Source organism: Fusarium venenatum (genome assembly GCF_020744135.1).
Source record: "Fusarium venenatum strain MPI-CAGE-CH-0201 chromosome Unknown EDB82scaffold_3, whole genome shotgun sequence".
NCBI classification, from domain to species: Eukaryota; Fungi; Ascomycota; class Sordariomycetes; order Hypocreales; family Nectriaceae; genus Fusarium; species Fusarium venenatum.
In genome coordinates, this window is record NW_027072131.1 from 4,398,959 (window position 1) to 4,417,013 (window position 18,055).

The 18,055-nt window shown below is 46.9% G+C and overlaps 5 protein-coding genes across 5 annotated transcripts; 3 read left to right on the plus strand and 2 right to left on the minus strand.

Annotated features, from left to right (window-relative positions):
* Nucleotides 1-751: 751 nt before the first annotated feature.
* On the plus strand, nucleotides 752-2,051 carry EDB82DRAFT_507174 (argininosuccinate synthase). The gene is made up of 2 exons (XM_065608780.1): nucleotides 752-1,758; nucleotides 1,814-2,051. Exons 1-2 carry the CDS (start codon nucleotides 802-804, stop codon nucleotides 1,883-1,885), a joined length of 1,029 nt encoding a protein of 342 aa, XP_065464034.1. The 5' UTR covers nucleotides 752-801; the 3' UTR covers nucleotides 1,886-2,051.
* A 159-nt stretch (nucleotides 2,052-2,210) lies between these two features.
* On the plus strand, nucleotides 2,211-4,902 carry EDB82DRAFT_247208 (uncharacterized protein). Its single transcript, XM_065607305.1, has 8 exons — nucleotides 2,211-2,346; nucleotides 2,400-2,423; nucleotides 2,488-2,606; nucleotides 2,703-3,166; nucleotides 3,225-3,526; nucleotides 3,583-4,020; nucleotides 4,076-4,326; nucleotides 4,403-4,902. Exons 1-8 carry the CDS (start codon nucleotides 2,263-2,265, stop codon nucleotides 4,872-4,874), a joined length of 2,154 nt encoding a protein of 717 aa, XP_065464035.1. The 5' UTR covers nucleotides 2,211-2,262; the 3' UTR covers nucleotides 4,875-4,902.
* A 2,947-nt stretch (nucleotides 4,903-7,849) lies between these two features.
* EDB82DRAFT_568086 (ent-kaurene oxidase) lies at nucleotides 7,850-10,055 on the minus strand. The gene is made up of 4 exons (XM_065609861.1): nucleotides 9,218-10,055; nucleotides 9,090-9,158; nucleotides 8,436-9,038; nucleotides 7,850-8,367 (listed from the first exon to the last, which is right to left on the minus strand). Exons 1-4 carry the CDS (start codon nucleotides 9,705-9,707, stop codon nucleotides 7,925-7,927), a joined length of 1,605 nt encoding a protein of 534 aa, XP_065464036.1. The 5' UTR covers nucleotides 9,708-10,055; the 3' UTR covers nucleotides 7,850-7,924.
* A 962-nt stretch (nucleotides 10,056-11,017) lies between these two features.
* On the minus strand, nucleotides 11,018-15,060 carry EDB82DRAFT_538904 (multidrug resistance protein; the record flags this gene model as incomplete). The annotated part of the gene is made up of 5 exons (XM_025727821.2): nucleotides 11,018-12,526; nucleotides 12,582-12,757; nucleotides 12,806-14,649; nucleotides 14,697-14,884; nucleotides 14,962-15,060. The coding sequence occupies 5 exons, from the start codon at nucleotides 15,058-15,060 to the stop codon at nucleotides 11,018-11,020; spliced, it is 3,816 nt and encodes a 1,271-aa protein (XP_025582250.2).
* A 1,625-nt stretch (nucleotides 15,061-16,685) lies between these two features.
* Nucleotides 16,686-17,729, plus strand: EDB82DRAFT_477880 (uncharacterized protein; the record flags this gene model as incomplete). Its single annotated transcript, XM_025727823.1, has 1 exon — nucleotides 16,686-17,729. The coding sequence occupies one exon, from the start codon at nucleotides 16,686-16,688 to the stop codon at nucleotides 17,727-17,729; it is 1,044 nt and encodes a 347-aa protein (XP_025582251.1).
* Nucleotides 17,730-18,055: the final 326 nt, after the last annotated feature.

Consider the following 18,055-nt stretch of genomic DNA (forward strand, 5'->3'; position numbering starts at 1 on the left):
CGCGTACATCACCAAGTAATCTCACATGCTGGACGTCGTCCCTGGTAAGCCTGGTAAAAGTCAATTTGCGGAACGGGTTGTTAGATTTATTCTCGGTCATTACACCTAGGGGCGTGTGATGGAACAGCAGACGACACCGCCAGTTGCGCACGCAGGAGAAACATGACTACTGATGCATTCTACTAGTGCTATATGCCTCTGGTATCAGTTATCCTTTTCGTAGACAAATGAATGACGCACATGGTTTCGCAAAGTCCCGAACAAGATGGGACGATAGGTGAACGCAGTCGCTCTAACAACCTGTGTTGATCGTTGTACAGAACAGGTGGAAGAAGACAATAGATTAAAGGTCGCTGTGTTTGTCGTCATAAATCTTGAGAATCTGACCTAAACACATCCTCATTACAGTGCAAAATTATTTCACCTTGTAAATCATAGCATCCTCATCTTCAACCATCTTGAGAGCGACATATTCTTCACCAAAAGCCCCTTCCACAATTCAGAGGCAAGATAACAAAACAAAATGGTAAGCAACTGAATGCAATACATACACAGAACAAAGTTTAATGACCTAGATAGACTCAAGCATCTGAAGTCCTGTTCATGGATCATGGCAAAGCCAATGCCTTTCATGTTGACCATGACCCAGCATTTAAGCCTAACGAGAGAGCTGTGCTGAATGTCAAGCAATCCAAGCCCGAAGAGCCCATGGTCCAACTACTCCGCGAGGAGAGTAGTCGGATTGAAAGTTTTGAGCATATTGCTGAAAAGTTCGAGAACCGAGATGCTCCTGTTGTCACCATGTTCAGTGGTGGCTTGGATAGCACATATCTCCTCATGAGACTTCACCATCTTGGCTTCACCAACATTCATGCCGTAGCTGTGGACGTTGGAGAACCCATCGACAAGGAGGAACTCACCAAGAACGCTGCCCATTTTGGTGCGTCTTTCAGATGCCTCGACGGCCGAGAGCGATTAGTCAAGGAAGGTGTCATACCAGCCATCCGTGCCCACGCAAAATACATGGGAATGTACCCCGTCAGCAGCTCTCTCAGCCGCCCTGTTATCGCTCGTCTAGTCACCGACTACGCCAAAAGTCTCAACGCGAAGCTTCTTCTTCATACGGCCAACTTGTCGCAGAACAGCTTGCCCCGACTCAACAACAGCATCAAACGTTATGCCTTTTCTGGAGACTTTGGCAGTCCGTATGTGCGTTCGGCCATTTCTCGAGAGGACAAGGCCAAAGAGCTGTCTGCAGTTGGATTGACCTTCTTATCAGACCGAAAGCTCAGCGGTGATGAGAATTTGTGGTGTCGAGAGTTCGAAAGTGGCCCTCTGGATGACCCTGAGAGCTTCACCATTCCAGAAGCTGCATACCAGTGGACACAGCGCAACATGGACTGCTCTCCCCAGAAGCTTACGCTGAGTTTCAAGGATGGAAACCTCATCTCGATCAACGGAAACAAGTTGCCTCTCATCGAAGCCATCGCCCTCCTCAACGTCGAGGTAGGAAAGTTTGGACATGGCCGATTTGTTGGACTTGAGCCGATTCGAACCGACGCCAAGGTTCTTGAAGTACGCGAGGCTCCGGCTGCGGCCATCATTATGGATGCACTGCGACATCTTGAAGTTGCTACTCTAGAGAGCAAAGCACTCCACTTGAAGCAGGATCTGGAACAGAAATGGGTCAGGGAAGCTATTGCTGGTCGATGGGGAAGCACGTGCCATACCATGTGTGATGCTGCACTTGCTTCGTCCCTGATTGGTGTCAGTGGAAGTGTGACTTACAACATCAACCACGCGCACTACCTACCTTGCTCCATCATCGCTCAGAACCCCCGATATATCAGGGATCGAGACCATTGGGAGATCAAGGCTTCAATGAGCAGAATCAGTGCATAGGTGACCTCGGCATAATTAGGTAGATGAAGCAGTGTTGCTAGGGATTGACCAGAACACACCTCCTCAGTTGTGCTGATGTCGAGATTATCCCGATAAGGCCGTGATTCACAAAGTCACAAAATTCATCTTTCAATAACCTTAACTGTCCTGGACTATGTTGTGTTTTTTGTTTTCTCTTATGAAATTCTTAAGCTTAGCTTTCGTGGGTACGTCCCGGATTATCTCGGGCCGCAGTGCTAGTCGATTTGCATTTCTACTATTTCTTAGACAGAGTAGTTCCACTTCATTCTTTTTATTGCCATTCTTCATATAACGGAATCCTTTTCGGCCCACGTTTTGAACTCAGTCCACTTAGATGACATGTCGAACTCACACGGAGAACCTTCAGATCCAAATAGGGGCGTGCTTGAACCATCGGCATCTGGAATGTCTCTCCGCAAAGCCGTTGGTAAATCCGTAACCCAGAACATGTAACCTGCTGACAAGCACATGCCTAGTGTGAACAATGCCGCTCACGCAAAGTAAGATATCTGCATTAAATTGACCACGACTATTTAATCTTTCGTTCTGACATTTATCTCCAAGATCCGATGTGACGGCAATTGCCCATGCACACAATGTCTCCAGGCGAATATTGCTTGCGCCAAAGCAGAGAGGCAACCGAGAGCAAAGACCCAAAGTATTACAACAGTTTCTGATAAGTAGTTCGTATCTCCTCAAGCTCCTAGTAATCTTAGATTTGGCACATCTCTTGTCGGTCTGGCTTGATCTGGATTCAAGATCTGACCACGGCACTATAGCAAAGAAAAGATCGATCTCATCGATCACAGGCTTGATGACATCACTCGACTCTTGGACGAAATCAATAGGAGTATCCCAGTGTCGAACAGTCAGCCAATCAAATCAACATCTAAACATCCCAATCAAACGAATAATGTTGGCCAATCTTTGTCATCCGGAAATTGGTCTACGGCCTCCCGTGTGAACAACATTGGCTCGGAAATTGAGTGCTCGCTGACTTCCCGACATGAATTCGGGAATGAGTTTCTCCATAGGGATTCTGGCATCAATCTAGCGACAGAGTCTAACCGCAATCTCAAAGAGGCATTAGAGTCGCTTCGCTGTGTCATCGAAGCAATGAAACATGGTCTATTGAAGCCCCAGGAGTCATTTCCCGTCGCAAAACAAGTCACTAAACCTTCTTTACAGAAGTGTGATCTACCACCAATTGAAGAGGTTGTAGAGCTTATACGCACCGCAAAAGGTGAGTTGCCATGCCACACTTTTGTCCCTATGCAGTGTGCTCAATATTGACGTCGCAGACAACCACTCGTCAAACCCTCTCAACACAGTTGCGTGGGTTAGCGACTTCTTTCCCCTGGAGTCCTTTTCATACATGTGCCTAAGGGTCTACTTTTCTGAAGATGCCTCGGTGACTGATCATATCATTGTCCACTATGGTCTGCTCGAGCTGTTCATCGAAAAATCCCAGCTTGAGACGGGAGATGAAGGTCAAAGTCAGCGGTATTGTTCCATGTGTCGTACTAATCTTGAGTCGGCTCTAGCTGATTTGCCACTTTATCTCCCTACAACGATAGAAATGGCTACTGCTTTGTTGTTGGGCGTAGGTCTTTATATGAGTTTGGAATCATGTCTACTATTAACTGACAGTGACTAAAGGCAATCTACACTATGCAAATTCACAAACCGGTTCTAGCATGGAATCTAGCCTCCAGGACATTAGACCTTTGTCGAACGCTTGGCTACCACCGACTGTCCCTTCCACAGAATGGCAAAGTCTCAGATGACATGAAAACAAAACAATTGTTGTTTTGGATGGCATATCTCATGGGACAAAATCTATCATTACGTGTTGGTCGTTCGTCGGTCATCCAAGATTGGGAGATCACTACGCCCATGCCCGCGTTACATGAGGGCCCCTCATCTCTGAATGCATCAGTAGCACTTTGGATCGATACTGCTCGTTGTCAAGGCAATATCTATAAGCGGCTATACAGCCCTGAAGCCATGGCTAACCCCCCTCATGTTCGACAATCTCGGGTCGAGGCTCTTGCAAATGAGCTCTATGACCTCGACAAACGATCTCGAGAAATAAGTGTATGAGCATCAATGAGGAAAAGGAGAAGTTTACAAATCTAACACCCAGCTTTAGGACCAGCATTTACAGCATGCCAGAGACAAGTACGGCCAAAGAATGGTCGAATACCTTACACTTTCTGACGACGTGTCGCGTGCCTCGCTTCTCACTCTTGTTTATCGGGCCAGCTGCTCATCTGCGGATCCTCCATCCGCATTGTCTCCCTTATGTGTTGAAGCAGCCAGGATGGCGATGCAACGACACCATGATTTCCTCGCGACTTTCAGGGATATAAAGCCACAATATTTGTCAACTTACGTTCACTGGTATGTAAGATCACTGTCAATTATTGCAAATAATTGACAAATAACTTTGAAATTTTAACCTCACAATTGTTTCCAGGACACTTAACTATTCCCCCTTTATTCCTTTCATTGTTATGGCTTGTCATGTCATCGAGTCCCGTAATAAACAAGATCTTAAGCGGTTACAGGACTACATAACGTCGATGGAATCGAATCCAGTCCTTGTGGAGGCTGCAGGAAGGATGCATCCCCTGTTCAAAGCACTTTATGAAGTTGCATTACGCTACGCTGAATGCTCCCCAGTTTCGCAAGAAGCAACCCACCCGACCCTTGGTCAGCTGGCGAGCTTGAGCCTCCCATTCTCAGGCCAAGTCAATCCATATGGGTGGGACCTCGGCCTCGGCTTACAGTCTGGACATGCTGATGGCAGTAGTGGAGCGTTCGCGCAGGAACAAGAAAGTGTCTATCCGCCGTTTTTGTCATACAATATTCACGATTTGGAGTCTTGGCTGGGGGGAAATGCGCATAACTCGGAGATGTTCGACGATTCTCATTCCGGGCCATTTTAGAACTTTGGATATAAGAACTGCAAATTGTTATTCTAATGGGGTTTCAACATACATCATTAAAACCTATGTTCAAGAGCTTGAAGCAGCTTCTGATCACACTCCAACCAATACCCTAACTGGCTGCCGTAGTCAATTTCCTGTAATCCATGATAATTCATTTGGTTTGCCGCCGAGCGTATCAAACTTGCCTTCTGCCCCGCCGTCCTGTCATCTGGGCTTACGTTGAAATCCTGCTGCATCTGCGTCTCACAACCTGGTACAGGCATGCCGACTTGTGGGAACAGAAGATTAAAAGGAGTTTCAAACGAAGGCTCCATATATGCTGCTGACAGAGCATCAGACTGAGAGCTGAGATATTTGCTCGCGACGTCGTACATAACTACCAACAGTCGCAACTGCTTCTTATAAGACGTTGGCAAAATACTTTCGATGAGCTTCAAAGGCTCTATGACACTCCAAAGTTCAGCTAGTCCACTTGAGTCAAGATTCTCGATTGTATTGCAGAATACAACCACGAAAGGTACGAATGGCCATCCCATGACGGCCCTAAAGTATTGTCAGAGTAACTCGCAAACTGTGAAACGTAAATAATTACCATTCAATATATACGTCAAGAGAGAAGGGCGAAGCACTGCCAAGCTTGGCCAAGCAAATACGTTGCTTTTTGAGGCACTCTCTGGCCGTCGTTAGGCATTCTTCTGAGAAGGCTGAACCGGGGGCTTGTGTAGGCTGGATAGTGCGGTATATTAAAGTGAGACACGACAGATGGGAGACCATGTCGACACTTCGCTGAATATCCACTGCGGCGGTTCCCAGCTTCTGGCCCATACTCTCGAAAAGTTGATCCTAGTACGAGTTAGCATCCATCCAAGCTCCATGTCACCCTTTTTCCGGTACAGTGTCTCTGTGTCCCCATGGAGTACCTTATCGACTTACTTCCACTGGATCCCTTGAGTAGAACACGGCTTCTAGTTCATCTGCCAGACTTCGAGCCCGCGCTTCTCGTGCATCTTGTGTATCAATTAAAGCCTTTGCCGAGTGCAAATCAAGATATACTTTACCATAGATCATTGAAATCTTGATCCACTTTGGCACGACAACACAAAGCCGTTTCCCTGGAAGCCCCTCAATGCAATCCAATCCTATTGACACATTTCTGTCGTCAATGCAAAACGGCCTATTGAGTCGCAGGGATACAACCTTGTCGATCATGTAAATCAACCAGAACAGCATTGCCCTAGATGAGCGAGTGTCTTCTAGCCGATGTCCTAAATGTGCATCAGTATGAAGGCCAAGTTTGAAGCACAGTTGAGCGGCAGCTGCAATATGGCTCCAGGCGAGAGAGATTTCGCACTCGCCCAAATGATAATAGACCTTAAGACAGTCAGCGCCAGGGATTTATTGAGCTTGTTGATCCCTCTTACCGTCATCAGCAGAGCTCTGATGGTATGGATATTGCAGGGTAGGTTAAGGGGAAGATTTGCTAGTAGTTTTCCAAGATTATGACGACACATTGGAATGGCAGCGAGAAGCTCCTCTTTCAATGCCGAGTCTGTTTCAATATGTTCGTAGTGAATGAAGATTTCATAAAGTCCGCAATTTAGGATGACCAAATCTATCAGGGAAGCCTTTTCAGAATATCCATCCAACAGATAGTCAATGAAATGGCTGACATCACTGAAGGCGAGCAGGCATGAAATATCCAAGGCAGGAGTATCTGTAGACATTTTAATGACCTGGCGTGTCTGTTTGTCTGTTCCTTACTTACCTTTCACCTTCTGGATAGCCAGCATTGTCAACCATACAGGCGGCAGCTTCAAGTCGTCCTTACTAACGCCGATTTGTGAGAAGGCAGGCTTGGAGCTGGCAGTCTGCTCATCATGTCTTCCCACGATCCTTTTTAGGGCATCCAGGCTTGATTTAACTTCTTCAGGAACCCTGAGGAGGTTGTTCTCGACATTTAACTGCACATGACCAGTAACAAAAAGCGCTTGACATACCACGTGGTCATCATCTTCAAGGCAAGATTCAGAAGACGTTTCACTGGCTTGGCAGTCCCCTATGCGCGAAGAGTCTTGTGGCGAAGGTATAACTTGATCAATTGCTTCTGTAGATGGAGACGCATTGATTAGCGAAAGGGGGAAAGCATTATTGGGAGATCGTGAGGTGGAAGCTGAGAAAGGGTGGACGTTTCCAATGGTTGCAGTAATGCGGTCAATGATTAATATCAACCTGGGATGTGTCGGTGAAGCGTTCACGAGAAGAAGACAACAATAAACGCATTCGTTGACTGGGCCAATACATGTCGGTTTGCTTTATTTAGGACTAATTCGCCGCTGTCCATTATTAACAAGAAACCCGATTCCTATTCTCATGGACCATGTGGCCTGAGCTGAAGGACAATAAGTCTGCCAAAGGCCGGATTCCGCGGAGTTTCAGGGCGGCAAGCCAAGAACGGCGGAAGCACTAACGGCAAACTGATATAGTTTTTAACGGAGCCTACTACCAAAATGAGGTACTACTATGCTGTGGCTTATGCCAAGACAGACCAGGGATCCTAGACGCCCACATTTCCGTTAGTGTCTGTAATTGCCACATGAGTACATTATGGACATGGGTTATCGTTATGCTCGATAAATGCAATCAAGTACCTGACTACAACTAGCCTATTGGGTAACAGAAAAAATTGCCTCCTAACTCTTAGGGTATGAAAATAAGTAGTCTGATAACTATAGCCTAAGTAAGGGGCATAAAGTGGCCTACTAATTTCGTCTCTTATGCTTCTAGCGGTCAATTTTTCTGATACCCTGAGGCTAGCTTCCAGGCGTAGGGTACGGGAGCCATAAGTCATTACACTATCCTCCATCCTCCATTTGTGGTTTGACGATGTAATGGAAATAAAAAACATGGCCTCCTCTGTGCCAAAGGCGGGACTAGAAACAAAAGGAGGAAGTTGTCACGCGAAATAACAGTTTGGACAGAACACAAGCATATGCAGATCAATTCCACCTAAAGAGTTTAACACTACCTACGATACCCACATATATACTCTAAAGATTAAGTAAGTCAATCTCAGGTTTACTGCGTCGCTGAAAGAGTATCTTGAGCTTGGGGTCAGTTCCCATACTAAATCCACTCTTCATAGTATCGGGCACAACGCCCTCTGGCAACTTCCAGTTGTAGTTCATCAGTAGATGGCAAAGCGCGACCTTGACTTCGTTGGATGCGAAAAAGCGACCCGGGCAAGAGTGTTGACCGTGACCAAAACCCAGGTGAGAAGGGCCTGTGCTTACGAGATGCGATTTGGAGTCAAGGCCAGGTTGACCTCGCATGCGGGCGAACCGATATGGGTCGAAACTCTGTGGGTTGTCGTAGTGTTCACTAGACACCATGCCACCAGGGCCATTGAGATCGACAGCACAACGCTGGCCCTTGGGTAAGAAAGAGCCATCGGGTAGCCTGGTGTCTCGAAGGGCGATGCGTTGCATAGAAACTGTAGATGATGAATTAGCGGCATGTCAAACAATATCAGGACCAGTGGGAGGGTGTTATGAAGCTTACCCATACCCCCAGGCCTTAGCCTCTGAGATTCCTTCATGACACTGTCAAGCAGTTTGAGATTGTACAGCGAAGTCTTCTTCCAGCCTTCCACACCCAGCACTTTGCTGATCTCGTCGCGGAGGGCAACAAACAACTCTGGGTGTACCATGATTTGCACCATCGTCTCAGTCAGTAGGTCCGTCGTGGTATGGATAGCAGCCATAGACAGTCCGAGCTGACAGTAAGCCTCTTTGTAGGGCTCCCCTTTCGCTTCCTGGTCGAACCAATCGATAGCATCGTTAAAATTTGGGACGTGTCCTCCCTCCTCTCTCATGCGCTGGCGAAGCTCTCTACGACTCCTGTATACGGGCTCGATGAGTTTCTTTGAATCCGCAATTTGGCCTCGAATTCGTCTACACTGGGGTAGAACCCAGTGGATAATCCATCGAAGCGGCTTTGGGAAAAGTCGCAGAATGAATGCGGCGATGAAACTATCGACGGTATAGTTCTTCGTGATGTCAAGCCATTCCTGGTTACGACAAAGTTCAGGTCCAAGAAAAACTCGGGAAGAGATTCTCGCCACGATATCAAGAATACCATCATAAAGATCAAATTCCATCCAATCTTCAATAGCATCAGTATCATGAATATAGCATTTCGGACACATATTCTCACCTGTGGAGGTTCCAAAGCGGTTTCTGAGAGCGAAGTCGGTCTCGACAGATAGAGGTTCCGTAATCTGGTCTAATGATTACTCTGTTAGTGATGATTCGTGGAGTAATGGGTCGTGGATTGTTTTGTACTTAGCATCTTTGTTAATTGCTTTTTCACCACAATCTTGGAGAGGTCATCCTCGCGGCCAGCGGCGAATGTCTCAAAACCGGGGAGGTAGGCATGAAACTCTTCCGTGATACTCTCAGAGAAATTCAGGTCGGGATTGTTCCGAATTCCTTCAACAAACTTGGGCGGTAGAATGAGAAGATTGCAGGTGTCTGTGATCATATGGTAAGGCTGTTCGGGAAACATTTGTCGGCCTTTCTCGAGCAGTTTGCCAGCAATATCAGCGAACTCAACTCGCCGTCTGAATCCCATGATCTCGAATCCAGTCGGGTTGAGTACGGGCCATTTGTCCACTGGCTTAGTGTAGCCACGAAAGACGACACAAGCCGATATCAAGAGTACAAAGACAAGATAAACTGATCCATGGTTTCCCAGCTTATTGAAGGAATCTCTCTTGGTCCACACCGCAGAACCCGTCCAAGTCGTAGTATTGTCCACTGCGTGCAGTGCCATTTGCTAATATTGATGGGGGTGTTGTTTGGATGTTCGGATTGAATTGCCCTGGGATATTTAAAATGAAGTGATTGTGCAAGCATGTGGGATGGGAGGAAACCGAATTGCTGATGTGTTGGCTTTTGGTAAATCCTACAAGCGAGATATCTGATAGACGAGCCATCGCGGCGCTCTTTCGCCAAACACCGGCCCGAAGTAGACCTTTTCCACGGACTCCTTGATTTCCGGCAACGGTGCGTCGCGCAGTGTTATGATCTCATATCGAGGCTGGGCTCAGCGCTCTCTATGTCACCTTGCGTGTACCAAAATGTCTAAAAAGGCCGTCTAGTAACAAGATCAGCCTATGACTACCACGGATGGTAGAAACGGAGTACAGTGAATTCCCCACATAGCCGCCCTGTACTTGATCGGTCAATCAGGTCTAGTCAGCACCTTACGGAGTTATGGCGTGTGCGGAATCCGCAGACGTGCTGTAGCCGTGTCAAGCCGATGGATCATCAACGTATGTGGGTCGAACTGACTGATTAGTCGAGGGCCGACTATTTGTAGATTTGGCAGGGTTCTGATGAAATTGATTAGTTCGCCCATAACGTATCCAGTGGAAAATGAGATACAAGAATGTCTCTGGTGTAAATTGGTGCTTCGGTAACGCCGTTAAGCAGTCAACGAGCCTCTTGAGGTCCGTAGCTACTGCAGCATTTGTGTTGGTCGCTTTGTATAGACTAGGTACTACAACCATGCTGCGAGGACACCTGGCTCCGCAAGTCAGACGGCTCTTATGTTGACTCTGATCCCCTTCCAACGGATTTAGTGTGTCAAACTATGAATACGGAAAAAAAAGGGAAACGATCGGCGAGACTGATGTCTTTACACTACCTTCACACTGAGGATATTTGACTCAACCCGAATACGCGACGTTATGCCAAGCTGCATTCCATTTACAGGAGACAGCCTGAAGGATAAGGGTTTCACATGAATGATGAAGCTCACTAGAATCAGCGCGTTATGTCTAGGACGCGGCATGCCAGACAACTACCCCGAGGGCTGTCGGGGACCATACGATGGCGATTCATGATTTTGAGTCAAAAAAGGAATTCTATTGAGAGTTGGTCAATCATGTCCATTACCAGATTCGATCTATGGAGACAACCATAGGTCGCAAGTATCAATTGTGTACGGGAAGCTAACTAAACTAAAATGGTTGCATTCTTTGACCTGGTGAGTCGTGGTTTGCGAACCAAACGATCTAAAGAAAGAAAAGGTTTAATGAATAGAACAGGTAAAAAATACAGTGTAGACAGCCTCAATATCTAGTTCCCAAGATTCTGAGCCTCACACATCTTCTGGTACATATCGCTCTTGGCCAGTAGCTCGTCGTAAGTTCCTGTCACTAAGATCTTGCCATTGTGAAAGACGCAAATCATATCAGCATGACGAACAGTCGAGAGTCGCTGGGCAACCGCAATAGTGATCCTATCACCGGTTTTGGCAGCTTCGTTGAGCGCATCTTGGACTACTCGTTCTGATTGCGTGTCTAAAGCACTAGTAGCCTCGTCAAGCAGTAGCAACTTAGGGTTTCGAATAAGAGCTCTGGCAATAGCGATGCGTTGACGCTGGCCGCCTGACAGTTGGAGACCGTTGGACCCACAGGGAGTGTTCAGGCCTTCAGGCAGGGAACAGATGAAATCCCAAGCGTTAGCAGAGTGGCAAGCCTTGACGATGTCTGCATCTGGCACATTAGAGGGGTCATCGGTGGGAACACCCATAGCGATATTCTCACGAATGGTACCGGGATACAGCCTTGGCTCTTGCTGGACGAGGGCAACTTCTTCCCGAAATGCCCAAGGGTTCATATCGTCTAGGTTCTTACCATCAAGGACAATGTGACCACGTACGGGGTCATAGAAGCGCTCCAGCATGGCAATCATGGTACTCTTACCGCAACCTGAGGCACCGACAAAGGCCACGAACTGACCCTTACTGATCTCGAGATTGAGTCCTCTCAAGACCTGGGTGTCTGATCGCAGAGGATATGAAAAGTGTACATCCTCGACGTTGAGAGACTTGAAACCTTCCGGAACGATGATTCGGTTCTCGTCTGTCTCCCGGATAGCTGGGTTCAGCTGCTCAAGCCAGAAGATGTAGTTGGCAGCATTGGTTGCTTTCGTCATACTACCAGCAAATCCAAAGAGTATGGATGCTTGTTGGCCCGAGAGGAACACCCCAAGAAATGCAATAAAGAAATTCATTATGGAAAGGTCCCCATTGGAGACTAGTCGGCATCCATACCAGAATCCCAGTGCTTGGAAAGCATACTCAACGCTTTGAGTAAAAGCAAATGGAAGCATGATCAGACATATTGGCTTGACTGAGTCAGTGATAGCGTGCTGAAGTTCCTTGTCGTAGTCATAAAGCACCGAATTCTCGATAGCTAAGGAGGAGACTGTTCGGATGGAATTGATGGCCTCCGATGCAATAGAAGCGCTTTGCGAGAACCGTTTAGAGATTTTGACATCCATCATAGCCTCCATCTTGAGGCGAGAATAACCTGATAGCAACATGGGTGGAAGACCGGCAAATATGATGACAACTCCCAATCTCCACCCGTAGGCCAAGGCCACAATGCAGCATGCCAGCACACTGAGCGTTGATACCAACATTAGCGCAATATTAAAACCCATAAGCTCAAATATCGCCTGAGGGTATGAATCTACCCGGCTTGACAGTGAACCAGTGGTGTTCTCAGGACGGTCGTAGAAACGAATGTCTTGTCGGAGGATATCATTGAGAACTGCTTTTCGGTACTTGTGGTTCATTGTCTGACGGAATCTTAGCGGTTGTATCAAACCAGATCTGTTCATGGGAGTCTCTTACCTGAGCAACGACATTGGACATCCATCCCAGAACGAAATAGATAACAAGACAGCCACAAGCCATGGCAAAAAGCATAAGAGCAAAGAAACTGCCCTTCTTCTCCATTGCATTTCCGGTGAGTTTGAAGACATCGATGAAACGTGACATCAATATGGCTTGACCAGGGTAAGCGGCAACTATCGATCAATTAGCGACGTTACTACGAAAGTAGCGATCTATCTTACATGCAAATATGCAGGACAATACCAGCCATAGGTATGTCCACTTGAGCTCTGGGCTTGATCTTACGAGTCTCCAGATAGTCGTCAGGGGCCCAACTCGCTTGAACTTGTCGTAATCATCACGGTCGAGATCGGACTCGAGTTGTCGTTTGGTCGTGGTCGAATATCGTGTCAAAGGCCTTGCAAGCCCACTCAACTCATGGCTAGTGTCATCTTGACCAGCCTCAGTGATGGAATCGCTGTCGACCTCTGGAGTTGCCGCTGCTGTGAGGTCCTGGGCCTTGACCAGACTGCAATAAGCGCCGCCGGCCTCTAGTAAGGAATGATGTGTCCCCTGCTCAATGATGCGACCCTTTTCCATGACGACGATATTATCCGCATTGCGTATAGTTGCCAACTTATGTGCGATTGTGATAGTAGTGCGGCCCTTGGATACGTTGTCAAGAGCTTGCTGCACAATGTGTTCGGCCTGGGGGTCTAAAGCGCTAGTGGCTTCGTCAAGAAGCAAAAGTTTTGGCTGTGAAATAACGCTTTGAGCGATAGCTACTCGTTGCTTCTGACCTCCAGATAGCAGACCGCCACGTTCACCAATGACTGTATCGTAACCGTTCGGGAGAGCGCTGATAAAGTCATGGGCAAAAGCAATCTTGGCTGCTTCTTCGACTTTGGCCATCTTCTCCCCCCGTGTGCAATTTTCCCACGACGTACCGACAAGACCATTGTTGATATTATCGTAGACTGTGCCAGAAAAAAGGACGGGCTCCTGTTGAACAAGGCGAACATGCTTCCTGAGCCATTGGACATTGAGTTTTTCGATTGGCTTTCCATCTAGCCTGACACAGCCCGAATTTGGATTGTACCATCGCTCGATAAGACCAATAATAGTGCTCTTGCCAGAACCGCTGGCCCCAACAAGAGCTGTCACCTTGCCGGCAGGGATATGCAGAGAGAAGTTCTCAAGGACCTTGGCCCCAGGACGCATAGGATAGCTGAAGGTAATGTTTTCGCACTCAATAGTACCCTGAATATCGGTAGGCTCTTCTCCTTGAGAGGAAAACGGATCAATGGCTGATACCCGGTCGATTAGTCGGAATAGCTCGGCAGCGGCGGAAGCAGCTCGGCTGAAATCGATCAAGTAGGGAGCGATTGATGTTAGGCTTGCAGAGGCAACGATAACTGACATGAGGACGATAAAGACGTCGCCAGGGTCTTCTACCTCTCCTCTAGCAATCATCTTGATGGATTGCCAGAAACACAGACCCATACCAGCGAATATAATGAAGTACTCGACAGAAAACATGCAGCCGAGAAGCATGTTCTTCTTGTTTCCAAGCTCATGGGCGTCGGTCAAATACTTGTCAAAATCTCGGACAAGCCGTTTTCGAAGAGCAAAAGCCTGCACATTGCGAGCGCTCGACAGGATACTCTCAACAAAGGAGCCACCCTGAGCATGGACTTGGAGGATCTTCGTCTCGATGTGTGCTTCTAAGGCAGAGCTGACGCCCATGGTGAGAAGAGTAGCTGGGGCAATGCAACAACAGATCAAGGTCAACTTCCACTGAGTGACAAAGGCCAAGATGAAAGCGGCAATAAAGCAAGACAGTCCTTGGATGACAAGACCCAGCTTCTCCGAAATGCCAGCCTGAATGAGTTTACCGTTAGACGTAGCTTGCATTGCAATAGACCCGCCAACCCCAGAGTCGAAGTAGGCTATTTCTTGACTGAGACCAGCCTTGACGTAAATGTAACGGATGTTATGGGTGATGCGATAGGCGGCGAGCGTAAAGAGAACACTGAAACCGTAACTGGCAATGAATCGGGCGATCCCAATGACAAAGAAGTACAACCTATCTTAGTGTCAGCGCAATTTCAAAGCCGTATCAATCTTACTCACGCCAGTCTCGCTGCGTCGCCACGGAGCTGCGAGGGAGACTTTTTGCCTGTCGCATAATCGGTGATGACAGTAACAAACTGGCCGAATATCAGGTTAACCATAGCCATGGCGACCCCAGAGCCAAGAGCTAGAACAGAAGCCCCAGCTTGTAGTGAAAGTTCGGTTGAGGTTGCATATTTGAAAATCCTCTGTAGTGAAAAATGCGTCAGCATATAGTTGTTGACCGTCAACTAGAGGTGGTTGAGAACACTCCAGTTACACATACCAGATAGCCGTTTCCTGCTCCAGCATCCTCATCGGTATCTTGTTTGGGATCTGGCAGCGCAGACGAAATCGGCGTCTGTGGCTTCTCTGAGATAGCCATGTTGGCAGGATGCTTCAACACTGTGTGCGTGACAACGCAAGGAGTGGTAAGGACAGTTATGATCAAGATAAAGCTGGAGAAAGAGGATTATTAATGATAGTGAAGAAGATGTATGGAATGCAGGAATGGAACCTTGTACTTTACTTAAAGGGATTATCATTGTGACGCTCAACCTTGAGACAGGGGGCGAGTTGGCTACAAATTAGTTCTTACTAATGTGGTTTAAAGTCTATGTAGCAGAAGAATATACACGGCATTCCGGAACGTGCTCAATATGTCCTAGTCCGAGAGGCACGGCCGATGAACACAGAAAGGCCCTCCATTCTGGAGAATTCGCCAAGACTATTTCCTCGAATTCTCAAGCGCATGGGCTACCTACGGACAATCGCATCTTAATACGAGCCGCAGTCCGATCAATGTGACGCACCGGCCGGAAATGTGGTACAAAATCCAGATGAATGTATTTTCAAGGGCAGAGCTATACGAGTGTCCAACTTTAGCTTGGGCCATCACAGCTTTGTGGCGTCTCTGTAAAAAAGCGGACCGGCCCCCGTGTTTTCCGGTTCTCCGGATATGGAGTTAGCATATCCCGTTTGGCTTTGCTTGTTTAGAATCCACTACTGTGATTGACGCCTCTTAATTTCGCTGGGCAGACTATTTCCATCCATAGCCCCAGTGATGGATAATTGCTGCAAAGTCCGACCGCGTTCCTTAGATTCCGATACAGGCTGGCCGCAATCTGACGCAACGTAGGATTCCTCAGCCAGGCGAGTCAGACTGAATGTGCCATTGTCCCCTCCAGTGCTTGTGAAGTCCTACAACCTGTTTCAATGATATCTTAAACACGTTGTACATGGCCGGACAGCACATCAGGTTCAAGTGGCCAACACCGTGAGAGAAGTAAAATTTGCATCGAAGAGGGGGAGAAACATAATTCAGACTGACTTCTGTGACGGGTATTGTAAGAGACATACAGAAGAGCAGTTTGGCAAGAAGGTTATAACTTATTTCACAATAAACTAAACTTCAAATATGGTTGGTCTGTTCTACTGTCGTATTGAGGCATCGACTCGATTATTAGCTCAGTTGACTTTACTTCTATACCATCAAAAGATGTGTGTTAAGACATACTACGATGAAAAATAAACAAGTGCTCAGCGCTTGTCCAAATATACCTCATTGCCACTGAGGAAACTTTCCTGGCATGAAATATCAAAACAAGGGTCAATGCATGGATGGTTAGTTGTATTAACGAAGTTCATCCCTATAACAAGGTAAAAGTTCTGCAATTACTTTTTTTACAACTTGTCATGTGTTCAACTTTGGCTACACAGGGTACAGCAGAAGATTAATGTTTCCTATACAGCGAAGCGGACAGCACTTTAGCTTTCATAATTAAGCTTCTTAGCAATTAAGTCTTTTTTTGTCTTTCAAATATCATATATACTCGACAAGGCTTCTGCTACAACAATAAACTTTTAGTAAACTTTTTTGTTCTTATATAAAAGTCAATAGTTCACTTGCTTCTTCACCCTTGGTTCGCAGACAAGATTACCACCGTATTGTCACTGAATAAACAACTCACCAACTCAGCCACGGTCTTCACATCGCACAGAACGAACGCCATGGCCACTGCATCATTTCACTCATTCCCACTTCTCCCTACTGAACTACAGCTTCAGATTTGGGAGGAAGCCTGTATTACTTTACAACCTCAACAACAACGCATACACTACGTTGACATTGAAGCCCACCCTCAGCGGCCTCTCCTTCTAGCCTTTCATCCTGGGTTCGGCAATGATCCATTTGGGTCCGCCTGCCTGATTAATCACGGCCTACGAGGTGCCTCTAGAGATTCTCGAATCGCCATTATCCAACACAACAATGCTGCGAGGTCTCATGCTAGGACGGAAATGAAAATCAAGGGGATCGACGGCGGCTCGGGGGGCTACTGCCTGGTTGATCCGTCTCGGGATATCTTCTGCATCAGAGCACGTAGCTGGAATGTTGACAAAGACCTTTTTAAAGTGCAGGAAATGGGAATCTCAGATTCTCAATTGGGCGGCCTGATCAATTTTCGTATCGTTAAGAATATCGCGTTTGAATTCGATCCTACTTGGCTCATCAATCTTCCCAATGAGGTCGACCTGATGGCAGAGAGCTCTCCTCGCGGACTATTTTCCCGTCCCGTTCAGAATCGATATCGCTTCAACCCCACGGCGCCAAATATCTGGTTGATTGACAGAGAAACGAGACGGTCACGCCGGCAATGTTCTTACTGTCATGTCCCAAGTGCGCCCTATATTGATTACACAGAAGAGTATTATGTTGAAGGAAAATCCGATGCCTTATGCGTGATGCTTGAATCAGATGAAAGGTCTCAAGCTTTGCCACTATTTTTGAAGAGCCTCAAGGATAGAGTTTATTGGTCCGAAGCTACTTGCAATATAGATCACGTCAGGTTTATCTTTCGTCGTGGTAGACAAGTGGATCTCTGCGATAGAGATGGCCATCCTAAGCATGAACATGGATGGGACATTATTCATCAGTTGTATGATCAGCGGCAAAACAATGACCTGGACGTCAAACCATGGAGTTTGCCTACCAGCAACGATGTTCCTATACATTTTGTCAAGGCAAAGATCGTTAACTTGATCATGTTCTATTAAAATCTCGGTATTTTGTTGTACACTCAGGCTGTCATTATGACTTATCGCTAGTTATAGAGATATGTTTCGTTTAATACATCTTATCTGGCTGTAATGATAAACGTGCGGTTTCCTGTGGTGCCTTTACCGCCTATCCCTTAAACGCTTTACGTTACAATTCTTAGCGTGAACATCTTTAAACACCATCTTACATAAAGACTATTGGCAGTTTATCCGTTGAAGGGTTATGGTTGCAGTTTGCTCCAAGACACACATTCATAGATTACGCATAGTGCATCCTGGCCACTACGGAAGCACGACGCACCGGGTAGGACTTATGACACTAG